This window comes from Macaca fascicularis, chromosome 10, assembly GCF_037993035.2.
Source record: "Macaca fascicularis isolate 582-1 chromosome 10, T2T-MFA8v1.1".
Lineage (NCBI taxonomy): Eukaryota > Metazoa > Chordata > Mammalia > Primates > Cercopithecidae > Macaca > Macaca fascicularis.
This window is the reverse complement of record NC_088384.1, coordinates 114,288,752-114,312,804: the sequence shown is the minus strand read 5'-3', so window position 1 is coordinate 114,312,804 and position 24,053 is coordinate 114,288,752. Positions and strand designations below refer to the sequence as shown.

The following is a 24,053-nucleotide window of genomic DNA, read 5'->3' as shown; positions in this document are numbered from 1 at the left end:
AATTTTAGGATTTTTTTTCCTAATTCTGTGAATAATGAATTGATATTTTGCTAAGAATTGCATTAAATCTGTAGATTACTTTGGACAATGTGGTCATTTTTATGATATTGATTCTTCTAATCCATGAACATGGAATGTATTTACATTTGTTTGTGTCATCTGTGATTTCTTTGGACAGGGTTTTGTAGTTCTCTTTGTAGAGATCTTTTACCTCCTTGGTTAAGTATAAGCATTTTATTTTTATTTTTTGTAGTTATCAAGTTCTTGAATTGATTCTCATCTTGCTCATGGTTGGTATAAAGCAGTGCTACTAATTTGTATACATTGGTTTTGTAACCCAAGACTTTACTAAATTCATTTATCAAATCTAGGAGTCTTTTGGAGGAGTCTAGGGTTTTCTAGGTATGAGATCATATCATCAGCAAGCAGAGGTAGTTTCTTTTTTCTGGTTGAGGTGCCTTCTTTTCTTTCTCTTGTCTCATTGCTCTGGCTAGGACTTCTACCTGTTGCTTTTGCTTGAGGTCTAGCTACCCTGCATAGCCATGTAGAACGGGAAGTACCCTCAGGCCAAAAGCAGCACAAATGCAAAATTTAATCATTTTTTTTTTCTTGTAAGGGTCTGCTTTTTAGTTTCTCTGGAATATGATCATTTTCCAGTGCTTACCATGTCCTGCTGTCACTGGATGTCTCACCTCTCCACTGTTTCTGTTTAGTCATGCTATTTAACCTCTCGCAGCATTTCCCCGTCTGGAAACATGAGGGTAAAGAATACCCATGTCATAGGATTCTTGGGAAGGTAAAATAGGCCAAAGCACATACATATTGTTTGTTTGTGTGTTGGGTACAAGGTGGGGACCTGGCAGATGGTAACTCTTGAGCTTCAGACAAACAGTTATCTGAGTCAAACAGTTATCTGAGTCAAACTGGGGAAATGTTGGGCCTTCTGTTGATCTTATAAGTTGACAAAACTCAAAAGAAGGTGTTTTTTATTTTTCCTTCTTAGGTATGTTGGGAATATTTTGAATATTGGCTTTTGGAATATATCTTTAATGCTATATGTGACTTAAATGCTTTGGCATTTTAAATGATTTGATTTTTTTTTTTTTTTAATTAATAGATAATCTGCAAAATGGCTTCCATGCTGAGTAAGAGTACAGTTGAACGCCTGCTACTCCCCCGATTCTGTGAACTGTGTGGTGATGGGAAGCTTTTTCAAGTTCGGAAGGTAGGAATGTAAGAATTCCAAAACTCTTAAAGTTGAAAGTTCAAAATGGGTTTCTGTAAAGTTTTTGGACTTCTTCAGTAGACATAGTCTGGGGGAAAAATGTGTCCTGTGTGAACTCTGTAAGGAAAATGTCTGAACAGTGTTGCCAGTGTTTACTGCAGTTAGGAAATGCAGAGACCTGGAGATAAGAGTATGTGTGGGTAGACCTGTTCCTCTCAGACACAGGTGAGAGTCAGGGGACCTTGCTCGTTTATGGTTAGATGCTCAGGCTTGCAAGGTCTTTGATCATCTGTGGTGATTTGATCCAGAACCTTCTTATCTTTGCTATACCTTCCAACCCCAAATTCCCATTTAGTCACTTGTCATTTGGTTGTCAAATTCTTCCTTTTGAAGTCTGTTACTATCCCTCCCTAAACAGCCTCATCCTGCACCTTGCTGTCTGGCCATCACCCCTCTGGTCTCTGTTCATGATACACAGGCAGGACAGCAGGTCTCCTTTGCCATGCAGGGAATGTTAAGGGGCCTCTTTTGCCTTATTGCTAACATGCCTTCTGTATCAAGATCAATTAGGAGCCAGAAAATCCTAGAATTTGGCACCTTATTGCAAATCTTCTGTTTTTGATGCAGTGGAGGCACCTGGCATAATGCTCTGTGGGCGATGGGCTTGGGAAAGGCTTGATAGCTGCCTGACTAGAGTGGTAATTGCTCTCAAGGTTCCTGCTTGTTAGTTTTTACTTTGTTTTTACTTTGTTTTTTGTTAAGACAAAAAGAAAGATAAGAATAATGGATATGTCTTTTGCCTTTTTAAGGTTTGTGCTGCAAATTTTGGTGATATTTGTCATGCTGTTGGACAAGAAGCCACTGAGAAATTTTTGGTATGTGACATTTTGGCCAATTATAATTGTTGATTTGCTTCTTAATGCACTTTCAAAATCACTTAAGTTTTGTATTTATGAGTCTGTTACTGTGGAATGGCAGCTCAATTTTGCATTTGTTAATTTCGAATTTCATGACTTATGAAGCTAACATTTTCCTAAGCATTAGGTAGCTGGTCTGTGGAATGGGCTGGAAGCAACTCCCATCTTCTTTCCTGTGGGCTTGGCTGTCTCCTCCTTATAGGTCACTTTTCCCTGCTTTATTCTCACTGTCCAAGCTGCTCTCTCTCTTCTCTCTCTCTGCAGCTCTTTCTAGAACACCACTCTGCCACCTCACTCCTGGGCCTCAAAACCATGGTGATTTTTTTCTTGGTTTATAGGTTAAAATCTAGAGCCTTCTGGGGCCTTCCAGGTCCCTTCGTAGATGACTTTTCTGCCTCACCTCCAGTCCCCTTTCTCAGTTCCGAACACTACCCTGGCCTTGGTGGATCTCACCTCTAGCCGTATATATGAAGCCTGGGGAGGGCCCAGGCAGCTGCATTTTTGATAAAGTCCCCTATGATCTGATGCATAGCAGGGTAGAGATCCATTTCCCTAAGCAGCCAGGTGACTTCAGCATCCTTGAGGCTTTTTGCTCTTTCACAGCTCTGGGCCTGTGCTCACTAAGAGCATCTTCCCTGCCTGGTGGGACCCTCCTCACACTTCCAACCCAGGCTGACCTACCTGTGGTGCCAGAGAGAATCAGCTTCTCCCTTCTCAGCGTCCTGGTGACATTTGTTCAGAGGAGCTGAGGAGCTTCTTGAGGGCAGGGACTGCATTGTGTTCATCCTTGTTTCCCTAGTGCCTACCCCGTCAATCCCCGGCCCCTAGAGAACCTTGCTCCGTAAGCATTTGTCACTTTTATTTGACAGAATATACTCCTTGTATGGGTGAGACTTTGACCTCAAAAAGTTTAATCTTTAAATTGATTTTTAAATTTAAGTTCAGAAGCTCATTTTATTTTATTTAAAGTATAAGCCACGTCAACACAGTTCTAACCCAAGAATAATTTTTAATGGGCTGTTGCTTTGAATATATAGTGATTTTTTTTTTCTTTTTAAATTTTGAGACACTGTCTTGCTCTGTCGCGTAGGCCAGAATGCAGTGGTATGATCTCGGCTCACTGCAACCTCTGCCTCCCGGGTTCAAGCTAAGGCTGGATCCTGCCTTCGTCTCCTGAGTAGCTGGGATTACAGGCACGCACCACCGCGCCCGGCTAATTTTTGTATTTTTAGTAGAGACAGGGTTTCACCATGTTGGCCAGGCTGGTCTCGAACTGCTGACCTGGTGATCCACCCACCTTGGCTTCCCAAAGTGCTGGGATTACAGGCGTGAGCCACCACGCCCGTCTACAGTGAACATTATCTTCTACTTAATATATCTGAATGAAGAATGGAAGAATGGCAGTGGGTAACATGCTAATCATTTGTAGGCAGATACTGCCATGATTATATCATATTCCCATTTGTGAAGCATTTTAGGCTATTTTACATTAGGATATTAAAAACACAGCCTTTTTAAAGGATACATTTTAAAAGGAGATATAATCATGACCTTTACAGAGATATGAAATGAACGTGTTTCAGAGATTTTATTTAACTCATTTATTAGTGAGGAAAACCAGTAAGATATTACAGCCAGTTTAATGGAGAACTCAAAGTACTCATTTATAGTCAGAGCAAGGAATACTGAAGTGAACTTACAAATGAATTCAAAACTGGTCAATATCCAGGGTGATAATTGATTGCATTTCACTGGACAACAATTTGCATTTCTGTTGGCGGGAATTATTTGCATTACTATCAGGTTTTAGCAACTTACCTTCTATCACTTCAGAGTTGTAAAATAGTGAGTCAAAGACAGTGATACCTGGATGGGTGAGTTAGTTGGGACATCTACTGTTTCAGAGTCTTTCACAATCTTCTCTACAATTTACATAACAAGTATCAGTCATTCTGCCCTTTTTGGGGTTTTCTCTATTATCTGTTAAAGGTAACCAAGTCATTTACTAAAATTAGGAGGTAAAAGAAATGTTAATTTCCACTTCTTATAATATCTGTTTGTTTCAAATGATTCCTTTTAGACCAGTATGTATTTTCCTTTTCCTTGTCATTAATTTCTGCATATGCCTTCACTACTTCATTAAAATAGGTTCCAGCACTTTGGGAGGCCGAGGCGGGCAGGTCACGTGAGGCCAGGAGTTCGAGACCAGCCTGGCCAACGTGGAGAAACCCCATCTCTACTAAACATAAAAAAAATTAGCCGGATGTGGTGGCACATGCCTGTAATCCCAGCTTCTCTGGAGGCTGAGGCAGAAGAATCGCTTGAACCTGGGAGGCAGAGGTTGCAGTGAGCCGAGATCACACCACTGCACTCCAGCCTGGGCGACAGAGCGAGACTCTGTTTCACAAAAACAAACAAACAAACAACCCAAACAGGTTCTGCTCTTCCTCAGGGCCTCCAATTGGAGTAGCACTCTTTTTGTTTGTTTTGGCAGATCCCAAAGTTCTTTGAGCTCTGCTCTGATGCTGTTTGGGGCATGCGGAAAGCCTGTGCGGAGTGCTTCACGGCTGTGTCACACAGCTCCTCCCCTGGGGTCCGCAGAACCCAGCTCTCCCCGCTCTTCATCAGACTTGTCAGCGACCCCTGCCGATGGGTGAGTGCCAGCAGCCCTGTCCAGACAACTGGCCTGTGTTGACCAACTGTCCAGCTACGTCTGGCTTCCAGGCTGGGATTCACTTCTGGACTCGTAACTTTGTATTTTGTCCCTTCAGTTACTGATTGCCATATTCACATTTACACTGTGTGAGGTCTCAGGGAAACTAAAATCTCAAAAACTTGGGGTGAATTAAGAAGGTGAGGTATACCATACCATTTACAGTGAATGAATATCATGAAAATCATAATTGAGAAAGAAAAAACTATGTAACTAAACTGTTACTTTTTCTGTTGCTATCATAAACGTGTCTGTAATGATTAATAAGGCCTGTTCAAATACTTGATACAAAATGTATTATTTATATAAAATTAATATTCTGGAAGAATGAATACAGTATAATGGGGCTAAATTTTTCCTTACTTTCTGTTGAATAATAGTATTTGGAATTTAGGAAATGATTTGGAAAGCAGTAAATCTCCAGAGATGTAATGTGAAAGCAGTAAATCTTCATAGATGTAATGTGAAAGCAGTAAATGTCCATAGATGTAATGTGCTGGAGAGTAGCTTGTGTGATGTCCAACCACGTGTTTCAGCCTGGACTCAGGCCTGGCCACCACCGCTGGCCGATGCTGCATTCATTCACTGCAGTGTTCTCTCTGGTTCCAGGTGCGCCAGGCTGCCTTCCAGTCCCTCGGCCCCTTCATTTCCACCTTTGCAAACCCCTCCAGGGCTGGCCTTTATCTTCGAGAGGATGGCACCCTGAGCATCCGGCCTCTCACCCAGGATTTCGACTCTGGTTTTGCCTCTGGCTCACCCGCTCCCAGCAGTGGTGTTAACACTTCCCCTGCCAGGTAAGCTTTGGCTAGGGTCACCACCAGGACCCTCGATGTACCTTAAGCACCCACCTAAAATTTCATCAATTATCTTGTCTCGAGTTTTAGTAGTGACCTTCTGGGCAAGATGGAATATTAGAGCTTTAATTATGTAAAGAAGCAAAAAGTAATTGCAATAATGATTTTGAAACATGACTACTGGGTTATAAATAATGAAGCTATTGTGTCTCCTAAATTTAGATAAAATACGCATTGAGATTAGTGATTAAAAAACCTATAAAGAAAATTTTCTCTTACTTTTTGATTAATTAAGTTGTCTGGGTAATTTACCTAGGGAAAAATGTGAAGTCTTCCAAATGTACTTTTTTGGAGGTTAGGTTGCGTGTACATAAAGGCGGCACTCCTGACCAACAGTGGTAGACCCTGCAGTGTTTGCTAGTATGGCGCTGGATCTTGACTTTGTCATGTCTTTCCTCTGAGGCTGATGTGTATACACTAACCATCCTCTTTGAGGTTGTTTGTAAACGTCTCTCCATTGTTAGCATGCAGGTGTGTGAGAGTGGGTAACTGATGCCTCACAGAATACAAATCCTTCTGAGGTTGGCCCATCCTCCCTTTATCCCTCCTCTATCAGAGTTCCTTGAGCTCCTGCTGTATGGCAGGCCCATGGGCAGTGTCTTCCTCAAGACCTCAAGGTGGTTAACAAATTGCCAGCTCTTACCAGTTTCAGCGCCTTTTATTTTCTAATGCCTGCCCCCTGGTGGAAGTACTCATGAGCAGGAAATGGATGAAATGTACCAAAGGTGCTGCAGCAGAAGTCTAGGCTGGCTTAGCCCTGGAATGTAGTGGCAAGACTGGCTGAACCTTCAGGTGGTGTTTTCAGTGCCCATCATACTCCCGGCGGGGCAGTGGGGGTTGACTAAACCTCTCATCCTTTCGTGAGATTTTAGTCTGCTGACACCAGGAGACACAAAGAGGGGCAAGTGGTCAGCTAGGAAGTGGAGGACTGGGTGAGGATGTGGTTCTCATGTTTTTCCCTGTGACTTTCAGTCTATTACACAGTATTAAAAGTTTGCTTCCCTCAGTTTAACTAGTTCAGCAAAGCCTGTGCAGAGGGAGCCAGAGCTACCCGTGGAAGGGACCTCAGCGAAAACCAGCAATTTCCCGCACATGGGTAGCTCCCCTGACGGCCCAGCGGAAAACCCTGTGGAAAGCTGTGTGTCGGCTGGAGCTGAGCTGACCGGGCTTTCCCCAGAGACCAGCGCCTTCTCAAAGCTTTCTGACAATAGCGACTTCCCCATCAGCAGCTACCCTGGATCAGATTCCTGGGCCTGCCCAGGGAACTCTGAGGATGTGTTCAGTCATTTTCTTTATTGGCGAACTCCTCTCCCTGACATAAGCAAGGACTTAGAGCTACTTCTGAGCGAGGCTGGGCCTCAGGAGGATTACTGCAGCAGACCTGGCGTTGTGCACAACAACTGTGTGGCCCGGAGTGAGATTCAGAAAGTCCTTGATAGTTTGCAGGAGCATCTGATGAATGATCCGGATGTTCAAGGTAAATGTTGTTCATTGTCATTAAAGAGAAGATGGGATGTTTCTGTGTCGTGTGTTGCATTTCGCCACTTCCTTCTTCCCCAGGCCTGTGTACTGACGCGCGTGTGTGTGGACCTGTATTTATTTACACGGCGCACACATTGAGAGGAGAGACTTGTTCAGTCTCAGTACCGCTTGAAAAGTCAGAAATACCTCTGTGCAGGTACCTGTGCAATGATTGTGCTTTCTAATTTTGCAGATGGACCTGCACAGAGTCTGAAGTCAGTTCTAATAGGAAAGTGGGTAGTTTGTGGGCATATCTGTAGCAGGGGAAATTTTGTTAGCTCCTTAGACACGCTGTTACATCATCTCCCACATAGAATGCCCTTTCTAGTTATGAATAGCCAAGGATGGCCTCCTTTTGGAGCCTATTAACGCAGCCCTTAGCTAAACTTAAAGGTTCTTGTCTTTGTACAGGAAGGAAAGGCACAACTACTTCTGTGGTGTATTTTTCATTTTATGACTCGTGCTCCCACTGAGCATCTGATCAGGGATCCGGACCTCACAATCCATATCCCATTATCGTGATCTTCCTTCTCTGCACAGTGCTATATTTGTATTCTTCCTTGAGTTGGAGAAATTGGAAGAAACAGCACTTGCTGCTGTTGCTGGGCAGAGATTTGTGAAGCTTTCAGGAAGGGAACTGTGAAAATTCAGTTAGCCGTGTGATTATTCTTTATCCTTAAATTTATGAAGGAAACTAAATCAATGTTTGCTGAAGGAATGGGCACATGTAACATATCACTTCTGATAGCTATAGACAAAAGCCTGTTTTTGGAAAACACACGACTGAGCTGCCTTAATCCCCGGTGTGAGACCTGGTCTGGGGGCTGGGCAGTGATGATCGGCCCCCGAGGCCCCTGTGGCGTGGTTAAGGGGATTGTGCGGGCAGCCACCCTGTGGGGCATGGCGAGGGCTGGGAGCAGAGGGGATGTGATGTGTAGAGGAAATGTCTGGGAGAGACCTCACATAGCAGGTGACAGTTGGCCTGGTCTTTAGAGATTGACTGAGAACCCACCATTCAGAGAAGTCAGGGGATGAGTTTCAGAGGGTTCTTTCAGTTCCCTAAAATCATTACTTGTAAAATCTTGCATGTTTGTGCATACTTAATTTCTTTGTAAGAAAAGGCCCATAGAGCTTTTCTTCAGAGCTCAAAGGGATCTATGATCCCAGAAGATCCAGAAATAAGTGATGCATTTTATTTGTGAACTGGCCATGGCAGGCAGGAGATGTCACTAGACCTATTGGGAAGGGCCTGGTGTGTAGCACTGGAGTGGTGGAACCTGTCCTGGGCACAGCACAGAGCCAGCTACAAGCTCTCAGTGTTTTGATGAATCTTGGAGTCCACCAAATTTAACTAATAGAAGCAGGATGCAGGAAGTAATGTGTGTGTGTGTGTGTGTCTTTTGGGAGGCTGGGGACATTAAAACATCCAGTTTGTTTTTACAGAAAGGTATGTGAAATATGTTATCTTTACTGTTCAGAGAATCTCAAACTGTCATACTCTGGACAGAAAGAATCGGCAGCCTTTGGGGCTTGGTGAGTGAGAGCATTACTCATCTGTGTGTAAATGGATGTATTCATGCATGGGTGTGTGTGTCCACATGTGTGTATGTGTATGTGAGAGAGTAGCCATCCTGCTTTATAAATGGGGGAGCAGGATACCCTTCACTGAGTTGAGCGACCTCCCAGTCATCCTTGTTCAGTGATACCATGCTGTCTTTCTCTAAAATGTGGTGGAGTCACTCGGGTTTTTCCGAATTGAGACTTTTCAAGTTCAGGTTTGATGTTCTGTGCGTGGCTGGCATTTAGTTGGAGTAGTTATTATTAATGGCCGGAAATATCACCACCTTGCTGAGAGCTTGTCTTGAGACTGCAGAGCATTGTCACTTCAGAACAGATACGTGTCAGTGTAGTACACCCACACCATGTAGCTTAGTGCAGACTGTGTTGTTTTGAAGACTTCTCTGAAATAAAACCCCACAAACCAAATAAAGTTGTTAAATTTCTTGAAACTTCTCTTCCTACAGCTCAAGTTCAGGTATTATCAGCTGCACTGAGAGCTGCACAGCTTGACTCCGTGAATGAACCCGAGAGCAAGCCAACAGCAGGTCTAAATGAAGTGTCCATTTCAGATCCCAGCTCTGCCTCTGACAATCAGATCACTCTGTCGGCCTCATCATCTCAGAATGAGCTCTTTGTGGCCAGGATATTACAAAGCACAGTAAGTATTTGCCCTATCCCTCAGCCACCGAGGATGTGACAGAAATCACAAAGCAGCATTTTCTCTTATTAATATATCCCAGCAGAGATGATAAATGGCAAATTTCATTTTATTCTTAAGGTCATGCTTTGGATAACTAGTCAACCAATCAATCAGGTGATTGATAGTGCCGACGTGCTCCCATGAAGATGGGTGGGTACCAGAAAGTACCTTCCCTCTTCTCCAGAGATGACAAGAACTTGTTCTTTGGGGAGATCAACCATGTAAATGCTCTGTGTCACTGCTAACAGACATTGACATCTTTTAATAATAGTGGAGGGTGAATTCAGGCAGTTCCTGGAATTTCAAGTGGACGAGGCCTCTGAGAGCAGCCATCACACAAGCCCCCCGTTTGGTAGGCGCTCTGGCACACATGGGTGCTCCAGTGCTGGTCCTGGCACCCTGTTTCTCAGAGGAGAGCTTTTGAAAAAGCACCAGTGACCCCTTTCCTCCTGTGGGTGGAACCAGCCCCTTGTGAGACGACGACCCCAAAGCTGGAGTGAGGGGGGACCCATGGTTTATTTCTTCAGGTTTCTCCAGAAGCTTTGGTCAGCCTCTTGTAGCTGGAGGTTCCTGAGCTGTCCTAGTTTCTACTGAGCTTCCACTCAGACCGCTTTAAGTTGGGCTCTTCCACAGGTAGGGGGCAGAATGGAGGGTTAAAATGAGGGAGGGGTCTGTGGTCATAACAGTCATTGGGATAGCACTGTGTGGTTATCATGTGCTGTGATGGATAATCTCCTCAATCTCACGGTCTTCAGGGCCTAAATACCAATTGTTTCTCTGTTCATACAGTTTATAATTGGATTTCAGTGATTAACTTATCACTTCCCTTACCCCTTAGGCCTGCTCTAATAAAGCAAAATAAAACATTTTAAAACTCAAACATAAAATGTGTAGGGGTTGGTTATCTGTGATTAGTAAGAAATGAGGTGATATCCTCTTCTGCTGGTTTGTTGCTAAAAAAATAGCAAGAAAACTCATTATTGTCAACCTTGTTACCTAGAGTGCAGAAGTTGCAGGTGTTAAGTAGAAGGATGTGACCACATTTACCTTGGTGGGGATGTGATAGTATTTGGACTTCTTTATCATACACAGAGGTGGGGGGAAAAAAAAAAAAGAACAGATTCCTCCAGGCTGGGGCTTTTCAGTTGCTGCTTTAAAAGGGTTCAAGTTGGGGCCTTTGTTTTATGATGTGGGAGGGCAGAGCCCTTGAATTTGCGGCTTGACTCCAGGGTCCTAGTGGGATTAGTTAGGATGCTTCCTGTCACAAAAGAAGGGAAAGGAGACAAAAATCTCCAAGAACCGTGAGGAATATGTTCTCTTGCACAAGACAACAGGAAGAAGCGCTGTGGTTGGGTGGCGTCTGGGCAGGTGGACTCCATCCCTTTGGTGCTGATCTGCCCACCGTTCCCCTCGGCCATGGTGGCTCTTGTCAGCATGAAATGCCTGGTGGAAGGCGGGGCCTGTGTCTTCCCACTTGTCTCTTTTGAAGAACAAGGACACCCCAGGCGGGGAACCACCTTCCTGTCCTCTCCTCCTGCCTCTCTCTTGCTGGCCACAGTCACAGCATGCATTCATGGGTTGAACATGGTGAACCGGACAGAAACATGGGAGCCCCCGAACGGAGTCGGCATCCTGCTAGAAAGAAGGCTGCTGGGTGCTGAGTGGTGGGTGCACAGATAGCCAGCCAGCATGGTGTCCCACTGGGGTTTGGGGAATGAACTCACAATACCTTCTGGGGGTGCCATGACTTGTGGTGATTTGCTTAAGCCTTGATTTGGCTCCTGGAGTAAGTGCTGCACATATGCTTGCACTGAAGACTTTGGAATAAAATTAATTTCTAAAGGGATAATAGTGATTCTAATGACACATCTTGTTACTATATGTGAATTTATTAACTTGGAGAAATTGAGGTCTTAGGTTTTTATACCAAAATATTTCTGTTTTATCATGTCCTCTGTTAAAATAAACAGTACCTATCAGTGGAAACCTTGGGAATTGAAGGTTCTGGTAGTGCGCCTCAGAGCAAACGAAGCATCTATCGGTGTGTTAATCAACTTTCCTGGATCCTATATTGAGCTGATTTGTCAGACTCCGTTCAGCTGGTAGACAGTATGACATTTCAAATGCAAGTTGGAAATCCATGTTATGGTTGAAGGAGAAGGTCAGGTCCATCTCAGTTAATGTTAATCAATGATCAGAGACCAATATGTCACCATTGAATGTCCTTGTTCATTTTAATTGTTAACCTAATGTAAAGGTTTATCAGCAAACATTAGGAGTGTTTGTACATGTGAATATCTAGGACAATTTTCTGAGTAAATACTCCTATATCAGCCACATCTTTTCTCTCAGATCCATTGGGTTTCCCAGTCCCCATCCTCTTTTGGGGACCCACCATTGCTGCAATCCCTAATTACCGAGAAATGTTGGAGGTGCTGGCTCTACCATTTCTTGCAAACCTCACCCTTCTGGAGTAGTCTGTGCCTCAAACATGTGAATGTTACTTAAAGGTCTTGGTTAGCCATACCAGGAGTCCCTAGGGCATAAGGAATAGTGGATGCAAACTCACAGGGTTGCTCCTCACTGCTTTCACTTTAGCCTTTGTATTTCTGTAAGGACCTCCAGCAGTCTTGTATTAAAATGTATGAAATCAATTTTCCTTAGCACTTAAAAGAACTGGTTTATACAGTATCATATGTAACTGTGCAAATGTAATTTTTAACATCTGGAAAGATACCATTGACTTCAAGGAAAGCTTTTGCCTTGGCTTACAGAAGTAATTTCTGGCATTGAAAAAGGACTCTTTGAAGGGGAAGTGACAGGACAGCTGCTTCCTTTGGAGCAAATTGGTAACATGTCCAATCAACTCTGTAGGATCCTGGTGAACCCAGAAATGGAACCCGTGACCATCTGGAGGCTGACCAGAGGCGGGATCCCACCCTACTTGAAGAGAATAAATCTAAATTACAGGTTTGTTTCTTGAAAACAGCAACAACAACAACAAAAAAACTCAAAACTGTATATTTTCTTAAAGTTAACTTTAAGACTTGGAACCAAATATTTTTTTCTTCCATCAATATTGATTACATATTTTAATTTGTATTTTGTGTTGCTAATATAACTGTAAAAAATTAATTGTAAGGTAGTGTTTAAGCTTCTGAACAATCTATAATAGTGTTTTTGATAAAGCAAACTAATATGAGAAAAAAAGGACATCTAACACTGATTTGATTGAGTTCTATCTCAATCAAACACAGTCAAACATAGGCTTGATTATCAGAGTATAAGGTCTCAGGTGCTATGTTCTTGGGGCAGTTGCAAGGAAAGAGAAGCCAGTCTCCATTTGCAAGAGCTGTATGTACCAGCCTAAGCAGACATTGCTGTCTAGACTGTCCTCTGTGATATCAAATATTGTGCCAATCTTAAAAAGATGAGTTCTGGGTGTTGCTTTCACTTCAATCAAAATTGAAAACCCACTCTCTGGAGAAAACAGAGTTGGCAATCTGAAGCCCTTTGACTTCAGGAAGGCCTCCTGTTCCTCCCACATTTCTCCTTTATTGTTTTCACCTCTAAACTCCAAACTCCGTGTTTTCCATGAGTATTTTCCTGCATGCATGATGGCCTCCTTTCTCTCTCATTTCCCAGGATATAATACCTCAGCCGCTGCTAGATCAGTATGTGTCCATGACTGACCCAGCTCGAGCCCAGACTGTTGATACTGACATAGCCAAACACTGTGCCTACAGCCTCCCAGGGGTGGCGCTGACCCTGGGCAGGCAAAATTGGCACTGCCTGAAAGATACATACGAAACACTGGCTTCTGACGTACAGGTAAAAGCCTTTTCAGAGGCATGTGCAGAAAGAGGGTGGGTCATTCATTAAGGAGAAAAGGGAAGCTGCAGCAAGGCTTATTGACCTGAATTTTATGTGGATGCAAATTGGCATATTTACTGGTCTCTGTTTGAAATAAAGCTTTAAGTGTCCAACACCTGGCAGTATTCATTTTGCTCCAAAAATGCCACGTAAGATATGAAAGAGGTTGAATTGCACTTGCTTGTCGTGATTCGTGTGTCTGCTATGCACCCCTAGTGGAAGGTACGGCGAACCCTAGCCTTCTCCATTCACGAGCTGGCTGTGATTCTTGGGGATCAGTTAACAGCAGCTGACCTGGTGCCTATCTTCAATGGATTTTTAAAGGATCTGGATGAAGTGCGAATAGGAGTTCTTAAACACCTGTATGATTTTCTAAAGGTAGGAAGAAGAGTTAAAAGCAAAAAACAAGCCTCCCTCTCCGAATCAAATTTGTGAAACCCTGGATGGATATGGTGTCAGTGAAAAAAAAAAAAAAAAACAATGCAGTTGTTTAGCTTTCTTTAGCTGAAATGTACCATCCATAATCTTTAAGTGGGAGTTCTTTCAGTGATGGGTAAATATTTTAAACTTTTTTCTCCTAATTTTCCTGTCCGTTAGAGTTTTAATTCTGTGGAAGATGGTAGACACAAAGCCTAGCACACTTTTTGCAAAAGAAGAAACCAAGGCCCCCGGGTAGTGACCTGACTTGCCCAGAAGTCACCCAGGGCAAGAGCCTGGGCTGAAGTCCAACCTCTGTTCTGCATGAAGCACTTTTTCTGCAAGGCGTTTCTGCTTCCCTTCTGGCTTTTTTCCACCCCCTAAAGGAATGATGAATATAAAAATAAGAGTTTAAAAATGACCTAGAGAAACTAATTACTCTCATCCACATGACCAAGAGCTGCCCTTCATGGACTCTGGTGTGTGCTGCTCCAGCCGAGTCTCTCCTCTCCTGGTGCAGAGCAGCAGCCTCGCTCCCTGGGAAGCGGCACTGGCGTGCTGTCTTCCAAACACGCACAGACTGGGCTTTTGTTTGTTTGTTTTTAGGTAGGAAATTACTAAAGCAGGAAGACCTCAGGGGCATTCAGAAATACATAATAAGCACATGTCCTGGCCAGGGGAAAAGGTTGGAGGCATTCAGGGATGCATTTGATGTCAGTATACAGCAGCGTTCATTCACAGCCATGCTGGGTGATAGACTACGAGGTGTAGGGGAAATGCAAAAGTTCTTACCAGTGACAAATATCTAATCGGAAGTGGAATAAAAGGGGGCCTTTGGGGTCATTTTGAAGGATTATACATGTTTGTTTATATATACATTTTTAAAAAATAGTTGCTTCATGAAGACAAGAGGAGAGACTATCTTTATCAGCTTCAAGAATTTGTAGTGACTGATAACAGCAGGAATTGGAGGTTTCGATATGAACTAGCAGAGTAAGTAAAAATATATTTGGGGATATGAGAAGGCAAACTAGGTGGAATAAATCTTCATTTTCTTACCATATAATTGATTTCTAAAGCAGCAGCAGTAATAGTGTTCTTTTAGATAAAGAGATTATGTTTTTATTAAGGTATAAACAGAATTCCAAAAACCCGAAGTTACAAATACCACAATCTCCGGGGAGATATTCATTTTCAGATGAAGACAGGGCTTGAGTCACTTTCGAATTAGAGTGTTCTGCTGTTCTAGAAGGCAATTTATTTGAACCAAATAAAAGATGAATCACCCACTCTTCAATATTTTCCTATTAATCGGAGCAGTTTTTGCCAGAGCTTTCTTGAACATTCTGAGTGTGGTCCTCTCCGCAGGGTACAGCATGCCTAATGCCCTTTAGCTGCTGTGGGAGACAGGAAGGGGTCTAACCCAGATGAGATGATTACGAAATAAAAAGGTCTCCCAAGGTGGCTCCTATCTGCACATCATTTTGTGCCTGAAGGAGTTATTTAATTCTGTCTTGAGCTGGCAAAAGGAATGTTCCAGGCTTTAGTGATGATGAAAGGGTAGAAGCATCAGTTTAAATAACTCCCCTTCCTAAGGTATCTAATGTGCCTTTCATGGTGTGGGGGAATTTGTTTGTGGCAGTTGTTGTTTGGGTTTTAGTTTTTACCTTGTTTTCATTTCAGGGTCTTTAATTTTCATTTTTCTCATCCACAACTAGAAATCTCTCAAATAATTGTCTTCCCCGAATAAATTCATCAGGCTTTTGCAGCTATTCAGGATATGATTTGGCTGATGCCAGGGGCAAACCGAAAGCCTTTCTCTTTGCTGTGGTCTTTAATCATTCTGCTTAATTTGAGAGATTGAGGTTTCAGTCATTGTACCATGTTCCCAGCATCCTGTTCTGAGTCGAGAAAAACAGGCCCACGTTTTCCATGAAAGCAGTGCGACCTCTAGCGGTGGCGCACGGGAAGTGGGCGTGCTCGGTGCCCAGAAGGGCTGCCCCGGGAGGTAGCGCGGCCCCAGTGCCCGACCACGTTATCTTCCCCCGCTGCGCGCCGTATCTCCCATCTCCCATCTCCCGGCTTATTGAAGGCACAGCGACTGATATGAATTCTGTGCTCCCGTGCCCATGATATTGGTATCATTTTTTTGAAAACAGTGTTTTTTGATATGAAAGTATTCACCAGCACTCCTGGCTTCTGGTTCTAACTTCCTCCCCATCTCTTTTTCATTTCCTTTCGTTGCCTGGGTGAAAACAATGCCATTTATTTTCATGTCCTTCTCCCCATCCCCATTTAGAAAGTAGTGAAAGCTTTGGTAGTGGGTTTTCGCAGCCAGCCGCCTCCTGCATGCTTTTGTCTTTTGGAGTAAGGAGCACGCGCTCCCAGTTCTCTCCAAGCGGACCTCGCTGCAGTGAAACCGCCTCGTGCTGCCAAGAGCTGCGAGCAGGAGCATCCGGTTCGGTTTGCAGTTGGAGAAACGCTGGGGCGGTCGTGCAATCTCAGAGTGTTCGCTTGATCTGTTGACCTTTGTGAACTTCAACATTCTGGCTATTTTTATGTTATCTGATTTTTAAAGTTTTATGTGCTTTTCAACTGATAACCTAAAATCGAAATATTAAATCTGTATTCATAAATTTCTCAGCCTCTGTTTTACGGAGTTTGTTTCCTTTTGTTTGATTTGTATGTGTGTGAGATGAAGAATTAAACTTTTGTTCACATTTTTTTGCATGGTCATTTTGCTCAGCTTGCTGCTGTTGGCATTTTACTGAAGACCGAAATCTTGCTGGGTCTTTTGCTGTTCATTTCCCAGCCTGGGTATTTTTATCTATAAGATGAAATGACAGTAAAAATAAATCAGTAAGTTTGTTGTTGTTGTTGTTTTTGCCCCAAAATAATGTTTTTTGTTTGTTTGTTTTTGTTTTTTTCCTTTTAATTTCAGACAGCTGATACTGATTCTAGAACTCTATAGTCCCAGTGATGTTTATGATTACCTAATGCACATTGCCTTAAAGTTGTGTGCAGATCAAGTTTCTGAAGTTCGGTGGATCTCCTTCAAACTAGTAAGGAATAAGGGCATATGCTCTGTGATGTTTACCAATAGGAATGTTGATGTATCTTCCATTTTAACTCTTAATTTTTCTGGGCTTAATTTGTCATCTTACCTATGAAACTAGCTTTTAAAATTTGAAATTAGGAACTTTATTATAGTTTTATCAATTTGTAAGATAGATTTTTTGTTGTTATGTTTCAGTGACGGAAATTGTGGAGTAATCCTTTTATATATGAAACCCTTTAAGCAGTAGGTTAGTGTTTTTAAAATACAGGTTGATTTACAGCTTGGTTTTGTAGAAAAATATTTAGTGAGCAAAGGCTCTGCTATAGAAAAGCTGATCCTGTTTTTTATGTGGGCTTTATACCAGCTGCATGCTGATGAAAAAATCACATTGGACAATATTGATTTTAAGATACTCGGATGGTATTAAAATTTTATAAAAATGGCATGTTCTGAAAGGTAATGATTTAGTTATTAAGCAAGGGGACATGCTCTAAAATTTGGAACCTTAAGATTAGTAATATATTTTTCTAATGTCAGTCTCCTTTTAAATTTCATTTTTATGAAGGGTTTTATGTGTGTGTGTGTGTATTGCCATATATTTAAACATCTTTTTTCTCTGTGTTCTAATGATGACCGTGACAAAAATTACTTTCTCCTGTGCTTATAAATTCATTTTAAAAGTGGAAGGGTGCATAAAAATGTCTAGTTTCCATGTAGAGTAGTATTCATAATTCAAATAGATGGCAGCATTTTAAATGTGCTCTTCTGATATTTTTCACAGGTTGTGGCAATTCTGCAGAAGTTCTATTCCAACAGTGAAAGTGCGTTGGGGTTACATTTCATCAATGAACTCATCATAAGGTTCCGGCACTGTTCTAAGTGGGTTGGAAGGCAAGCTTTCGCTTTCATTTGTCAGGTTAGCAAGACCTGGGGAGGGATCCACCCTGGGTATACATCTGCCATGTGATGAAAGCAAGTTCACCAGACAGAGAATCTCAGCCCTGGAACACTAGCCAGGAACTGAGGAATTAGTTCACCTAGCCCTCTTATCTCACAGGACATGGGGACCAACCCAGTGTGGTGAAGGGACTTGCCCAGGGTTACCCCACTGGCCTACTCATTTGCCACATAGCTATTGATTGAGTACCTGCCATGGTCCAGACAGATTCTAGATGCTAAAGACAGAGTGGACAAGCTTCTGCTCTCCTACACTTCCATCCAGTAAGGTAAGGGCCAGGCCCACAGTCCACTCCTGCCCTATCCAGGTCTGTGTCCACCACTACGCCTCACCTTAGCCAGTGGCTTTGGAAGGAAGGTGGGATGAAGAATTGGGCAGTGGGTTAGGACACAGACTTTAACCTCTTTAGAGTAAATGTGTAGAGTTCGTATCATCCTGTCCAGCTCCTCAGATCGCCCTCTCTACTCAGCCTCTTGGAAATGAGGGTGTGATTTATGTTTGCCTAGGGGCAATGGCAGTGATAATGGCTGCCATTTCTTGAATACCTCTTGTGTGTCAGGCATCACATCACACATTTAATTCTCTAATAAAAGGTAATGTGTCGTGGCGGGCACCTTTAATCCCAGCTACTTGGGAGGCTGAGGCAGGAGAATCGCTTGAACTCAGGAGGAGGAGGTTGCAGTGAGCTGAGATTGCAGCATTGCACTCCAGCCTGGGCAAAAGAGTGGGACTCCATCTCAGGGAAAAAAAAAAAAAAAAGAGATAATGTATATTGAGCATGGCATACCCATTTACCTTTAGACCAGCTCTTTTAGGTGAAACATTTGAAGCCCAGAGAGGTTAGGTCACTTGTTCAAGATCACACAGGAAGTATAAGCCCATGATTTTTTTTTTTCTGCTAAAGTATTGTTTTTAACATTTTAACTTTTCATTACTCATGTTTTCAAGCATATACAAAGGTAGAGGGATTGGTGTAATGAACCTCTGTGAACTCGCCACCCAGCTTTGTTGATAGTACAGTAAAGCCATGGTTGGGACCGTACCTGACCCCAGACCACAAAGCCCCCCTTTTTCTCCCTGATGACCACGGGCACCAGAGGACTCACCAGCACCCCCTGTTGAACCAGTGGGACATTACAGGGGTGCTTTGGCCTCCCACTCTGAGAAAGGGCAGTGGATGGCGGAGTGACTAACAAACTCACAAACCACAGGCTTCACGGCACAGACTTTTGTGAAGGAAGAGTCAGTGTTCCAAGTCAATTTGCGGAGAAAGCTTAATGGAGATATTTTTTGCTTTTATTTTTAAATTCTTTATCTGAGATTTAGAAAATCTGAAATAAGCAAAAGGACTCTTGGGACTGGGGGGAAGGGTGGGAGGGGGTGAGGGGTAAAAGACTACACATTGGGTGCCATGTACACTGCTTAAAGGGGCTCAGGAATATGTGCCTGCCTTCTAGTGTTGTCATGGGCTTCCGTGGGCTGATAGAGCTAAGCTACCCAGCATGGCGCCTGGCACCTAGGGAACAGCAGCAGCCACTGCAATGCCCATCCACCACAACACAAATTACCCTGGAGTAGAAGAGCCACAGGAGTTAGAACCCACACTTCAGCTTGCAGTCCCCACCCTGCTGCCACTTAGTGGTTATAAGACTTCTGGGTGTCACCACCACATTGGAAATGAAGTTTTTTTCACCTGTAAAACTAGGCTGATTTTGAATTCCAGGGCTAGTCCTGAGGATTGAGAGAATACATGTAAAGTCTTGTAAGTGGAGAAGTTCTATGCACATGCTGGGGATGACTACAGGACTGGCGTTTACTGATCGTTTACAGAGGTCTGGGCTTTGGGTTATGGTTTGGGATTTGACTGTCACTTGACAGCCACGGCTGCTGTGAATGACATTGTCCTAGATGTTTTGCATAACAGACTTGTCATCCTACAGATGAGGAAACTGAGGCTCAGAAAGGCTAAGCCGCTTAACCCGAAGTCACATAGCTACTAAAACCAAGTTAGGTTTTGAATCTAGACTTTTCTGACTCCAGAGCCCACCAGATCTTAACCTACTTGGAACCCACTGCTTGGTGGTGAATTATAACAAAGTATTAACTGTGTTTCTAACCAAATGCAGTGCTTGAGATTTAAAAATTCACACACACGCCTCAAACATACAGATTCTGAAATGACTTCTTTGAGATTAAAGAAGTGTATGTTTCTGGAAGACTGCTGGAAAACATCACTTCTTTGGCTGTGACTTTATTGGGGCAGGCAGTGGTGAGCAAGGAGTGTGTCCCCGTGGACCAGTTCGTGGAGCACCTGCTTCCCAGCCTCCTGAGCCTCGCGTCAGATCCTGTGCCCAATGTGAGGGTTCTGCTAGCCAAGGCCCTAAGGCAGATGCTGTTGGCAAAGGGTAGGTGGAGCACTTTTCGGAACTCACACATTTCAGGTAAACTCCAGCAGTTGTTAAAGGCCCCAGCTAGATTTCCTCTAGGAAACTGAGGCAGGTTGTGTGACAGCATGCTTAAGATTTATTATGTAAATGAATATATTGACTTTTATGCATCATTTTATGTTATTTATAAAATGACTAAGGAAATGAATGTAATTTGGTCTTCACACTTAATAAACATATACTAAAATGCAAAATATTACATAGCTTTCCAGAAATGAGGGAAACTGATAAATTTTGAGTTATGACATGAAAGATTATGAAGCCTTAACTGCTATTACATTTTAATGGTATTGTTTTGTGGTCAGTTAGAAAACATTTATAATCCAACTAGTGGGTTATTTACACCTGGACAGGACTTAATAAAAGCTTTGTGTTTCTTGGATAGTTTATTTCTACACCACACATATAAGAAAATATCTTGAACTCTGCCCTACATGTACATGTCTTGCCACTTCACCCCCTGCCCCACCCTACCTGCAACCTGCTCCTGTTCCACACATTGCCATTTGCTTTGTGTTGCAGGAAAAAAAGATAGTTACTATAATTTTTAAAATATACATAACTGTTAGGAGTCCATCTTTAACATTTTAGAAATACTCTTTGATTAAGGCATTTTATCATTTGAAAGGACTTATATCTGTGTTTGTTCTGTGAAAAATGATTTATTGTCCCGACATGTGGCTAACAAAAAACAAAACCACGTGTGTTTTGAACACTGTTCATGGCATACCTAATTCAGACTCATGGTTTCTCTCTTTAGCGTATTTTAGAAATGCCGGTAACCCTCATCTTGAAGTCATTGAAGAGACCATCTTAGCATTGCAGTCAGACCGGGACCAAGATGTTTCCTTCTTTGCAGCCCTAGAACCAAAGCGGCGGAATATCATAGACACTGCTGTACTAGAAAAACAGAATTAACTACTCCGTGATGAGTTGCAATCTGATTGTTTCATGCTTGGCACATGTGGCTTAAAGTAACTTGAAGGGGAGCTGATTGTATTATACCAGCTGGGGGAGATTCTGGAGCCTTTCATACTGTGTACTCTGACTGGCACCTTTTCCATCTGTACCCCGAAGGCACTGAACCTGATGGGGGCTTTTTCTGGATGGCTGGGCCATCCTGATCAAGCCTGATCAGGAAGTCTGTGGAAAGATTGCAGACCATGTAGCTAACTGGGCACTGGAGCCTCTGAACCACCAGGCTGCCTGCCAGCAAGTTATTTTCTCCATGGCAGACTGTATGATCTGAAGTCCCCCCAACCCTTGCCAAGTAGTTTATTAGAAGCTCTTAAGTCTTTAATAGACCTGCATATTTCCTTCCCTTATGATTTCCTATAAAATATAGTTTCTGCTGGTATGTTTTATTTTTAACTGAAATACTGTACATATGTAAATAACTCTTGACAGGAAGAAAATATATAAATGTAGAATTTGCCCCCTATCAGTGAGCTGAACAAATACATCATTTAAATCTATGCTCCACTTTGAGTTGCTACAAATATAGTTCAGTTTGTTTACTTTTGAAAAATGTGATAAAGAAATCTAAAGAATGATTGATGGCAGTCTTTCTAATATTGTGCCTTGGTCATAAACTACTTGGAACATTCTTCAGGCACTCACTCCTCCCCGCCTGACAGGAACTGTTTCCATGAAGATATGTGTTGGCCTTTGATAGAGGCATAAAGCTGAAAGATTTTTCATTTTTATATGGATATGCTCTCATATGTTTAAGAACTTGAGAGGGAAGTGGACAACTGAGGTTTTTCCATTTTTATATGGATATGTTAAATGTTTAAAAACTTGGGAGGTAAATTGATAACTGAGATGCATGGAATATTGACTTTATATCTAATGCTTTAGAATCTTAACCAAAAAAAAGGAAAACCCAGTTCTGATCAGAACCTGCCCACAAGTTCTACGCACCTGTGACTTTGGGGGTCAAATTATATACTCTTTAAATTGACATAAGTACACATCACTTAGATTTCATGCGTTTCAAATTTAGACTGAGAAATCTGCTCTAGAATTTAACCAGGTTTTTTAAATTAAGGTTTTCTAACCATTTGAACAAATTTTACATACATGTATGCACATGTCATTTTTCTTGTTTCTATTTTTATGTTCTCAAAGGTAGGATAAAGAAGGAAGGAGGAAACAGCTCATTTGGGGTTCAAGAGCTAGCTCTGCTAAGGGCTTGTAAGCTTTCTATTCTGCCCTTTGATCTTTTTCTTGTTTGTCTTGTCTTTATTTTTTAATGAAATTTTGAAGCTATGTTATTGAATTTTCTGGTATATAGGATGTTACTCCCACCTCCAAATTCCATTTAACTGATTCTTTTAAAAGAAAGATAGGAGTATATATACCACGCCAAAATAATAATAAAGTACATATGTGAAAGCTGCAAATTATACCCCAGGGTAGCATTTAGGCAGCATCAGCAAAAAGTGAGTTAATAAATCGGAAGCTACATATTTAAAACAAAAATCGGTCAATCCGTCGTGTGTTTAATACTTGCCTAAAGTAAATGGAGATATTGTTTTGCTTTGGTAACTGGCAATTTTTATTTTATTTTTTATTGCCTACAAATTGAGATTGTTTTTTTAAAATCTGTTGATCTAGCAGCAAGTAGAATTATTCAACTGGAATCTTGTATTCTATTCAGAGCTTAATTTTCCATTAAGGAAAAAAATGAGCTTCAGTTTGTGTTGTGATGTGTATAATTTGCATGCTGAATCACAACATGCTTGGATAGATTGTAGAGACTCTGGTAAATAATCTAACCTTTACAATTTCAGTTTATGTGTTAACATTTTTCTATAATTTGCCTTTCCAATGCAGAGATATTTTTTATGGCTGTAATTTCTCTGTAAAAATAATTTTTAAGCTTACATTTTATTCTTTTTTTGCAACAACCGAGATTTTTCCAAGATTGTTCTGTTTCACCTTGCCCTCCTAGCTCCCGCCCCCATCACTTCAGCGCTTGTATTTTCTAATTATTCATGGGTGTGATGTTGAGTGTTTGTAATTTGACCACCACAGGTAGGCTTCCTGTTTACTTGAACACTCAGCCTCATCTCCGGTGAATAAATGGAAAAGCACAGATGGGTTTCTCCCAGGCAGAGCTCACTCCAAAGGTGTCTTCATAGAGCCAGCCCAGCCTTTGTCAAGGGGACGTTTCTCCACTTAAGTGTGTTTATCAGCATCTTTCTCCCGCCAGTAATTCAAGAGCATTTTCAGAATTGATAGATTTTGATGCAGTTTTGCAAGTTTCCATGGAAGGCTGTCTCCCATTTCTGGGATTCACCCCCCCAAGTCGGGACCAGATCTGCTGCAGGGTTTATGAAATGTTTGTTTTTTGTTTTTTTATTCATTCATACTAGAAGTGTTTTTATAACGGAAGTCTGCACTTTAAAACTCTGCAGGCCATGCATGCAATGGTGATTTGGAGCCTTGTTCATGGGTAATTCCTCCAGGTGATTTATCCCAATTTCTGCAAAGATCCTATTTTAAACAGACACGGAGAAGTGGTAACCGTTTCCTAACAGCAGTAAGAATGCCCCCTTTCATTCGCCTGGTGAAAAGAACAGTCGTTAACAGCAGCCTGGAGGCTTCGAGGAGGTGGGGACCGGGCCTGAGCTCGGGACTGGGTCGTCAGAGCGTGGCCGCCCGGCGATGTCTCTGTATTTATCAATAAATCTCCCTGTTGTTTCGGGAAGGGCCTACGTCCTGTTCCATTATTTAAGAATCGTCTCCCGCGGCCACGTGAAACCGCGTCTGTTCATCGCGGAGCGGGAAAGGACTCCGGGACCC

At 42.3% G+C, this 24,053-nt stretch overlaps 1 protein-coding gene across 25 annotated transcripts in view; it reads left to right on the top strand.

Annotated features, from left to right (window-relative positions):
• The window catches only part of LOC102139221 (serine/threonine-protein phosphatase 4 regulatory subunit 1-like), an 86,539-nt gene extending 62,581 nt beyond the window's left edge, over positions 1-23,958 (top strand). For 7 of the 25 annotated variants that reach the window (XM_045363186.2, XM_045363183.2, XM_074005598.1 and 4 more), the window contains 15 exons: positions 1,118-1,225; positions 2,035-2,100; positions 4,637-4,795; positions 5,465-5,649; positions 6,717-7,186; positions 8,674-8,763; positions 9,255-9,448; positions 12,365-12,460; positions 13,136-13,321; positions 13,580-13,741; positions 14,673-14,773; positions 16,722-16,842; positions 17,620-17,754; positions 20,060-20,201; positions 21,004-23,958. In XM_045363186.2, the coding sequence (XP_045219121.2) occupies positions 1,118-1,225; positions 2,035-2,100; positions 4,637-4,795; positions 5,465-5,649; positions 6,717-7,186; positions 8,674-8,763; positions 9,255-9,448; positions 12,365-12,460; positions 13,136-13,321; positions 13,580-13,741; positions 14,673-14,773; positions 16,722-16,842; positions 17,620-17,754; positions 20,060-20,201; positions 21,004-21,161 (2,373 nt within the window). In that variant the 3' untranslated portion in view covers positions 21,162-23,958. Of the gene's footprint in view, positions 1-1,117; positions 1,226-2,034; positions 2,101-4,636; positions 4,796-5,464; positions 5,650-6,716; positions 7,187-8,673; positions 8,764-9,254; positions 9,449-12,264; positions 12,461-13,135; positions 13,322-13,579; positions 13,742-14,672; positions 14,774-16,721; positions 16,843-17,619; positions 17,755-17,895; positions 18,556-20,059; positions 20,202-21,003 lie in introns of those variants that run through there. The other 18 variants (XM_074005594.1, XM_074005601.1, XM_074005595.1 and 15 more) reach the window with 9 other exon arrangements.
• Positions 23,959-24,053: the final 95 nt, after the last annotated feature.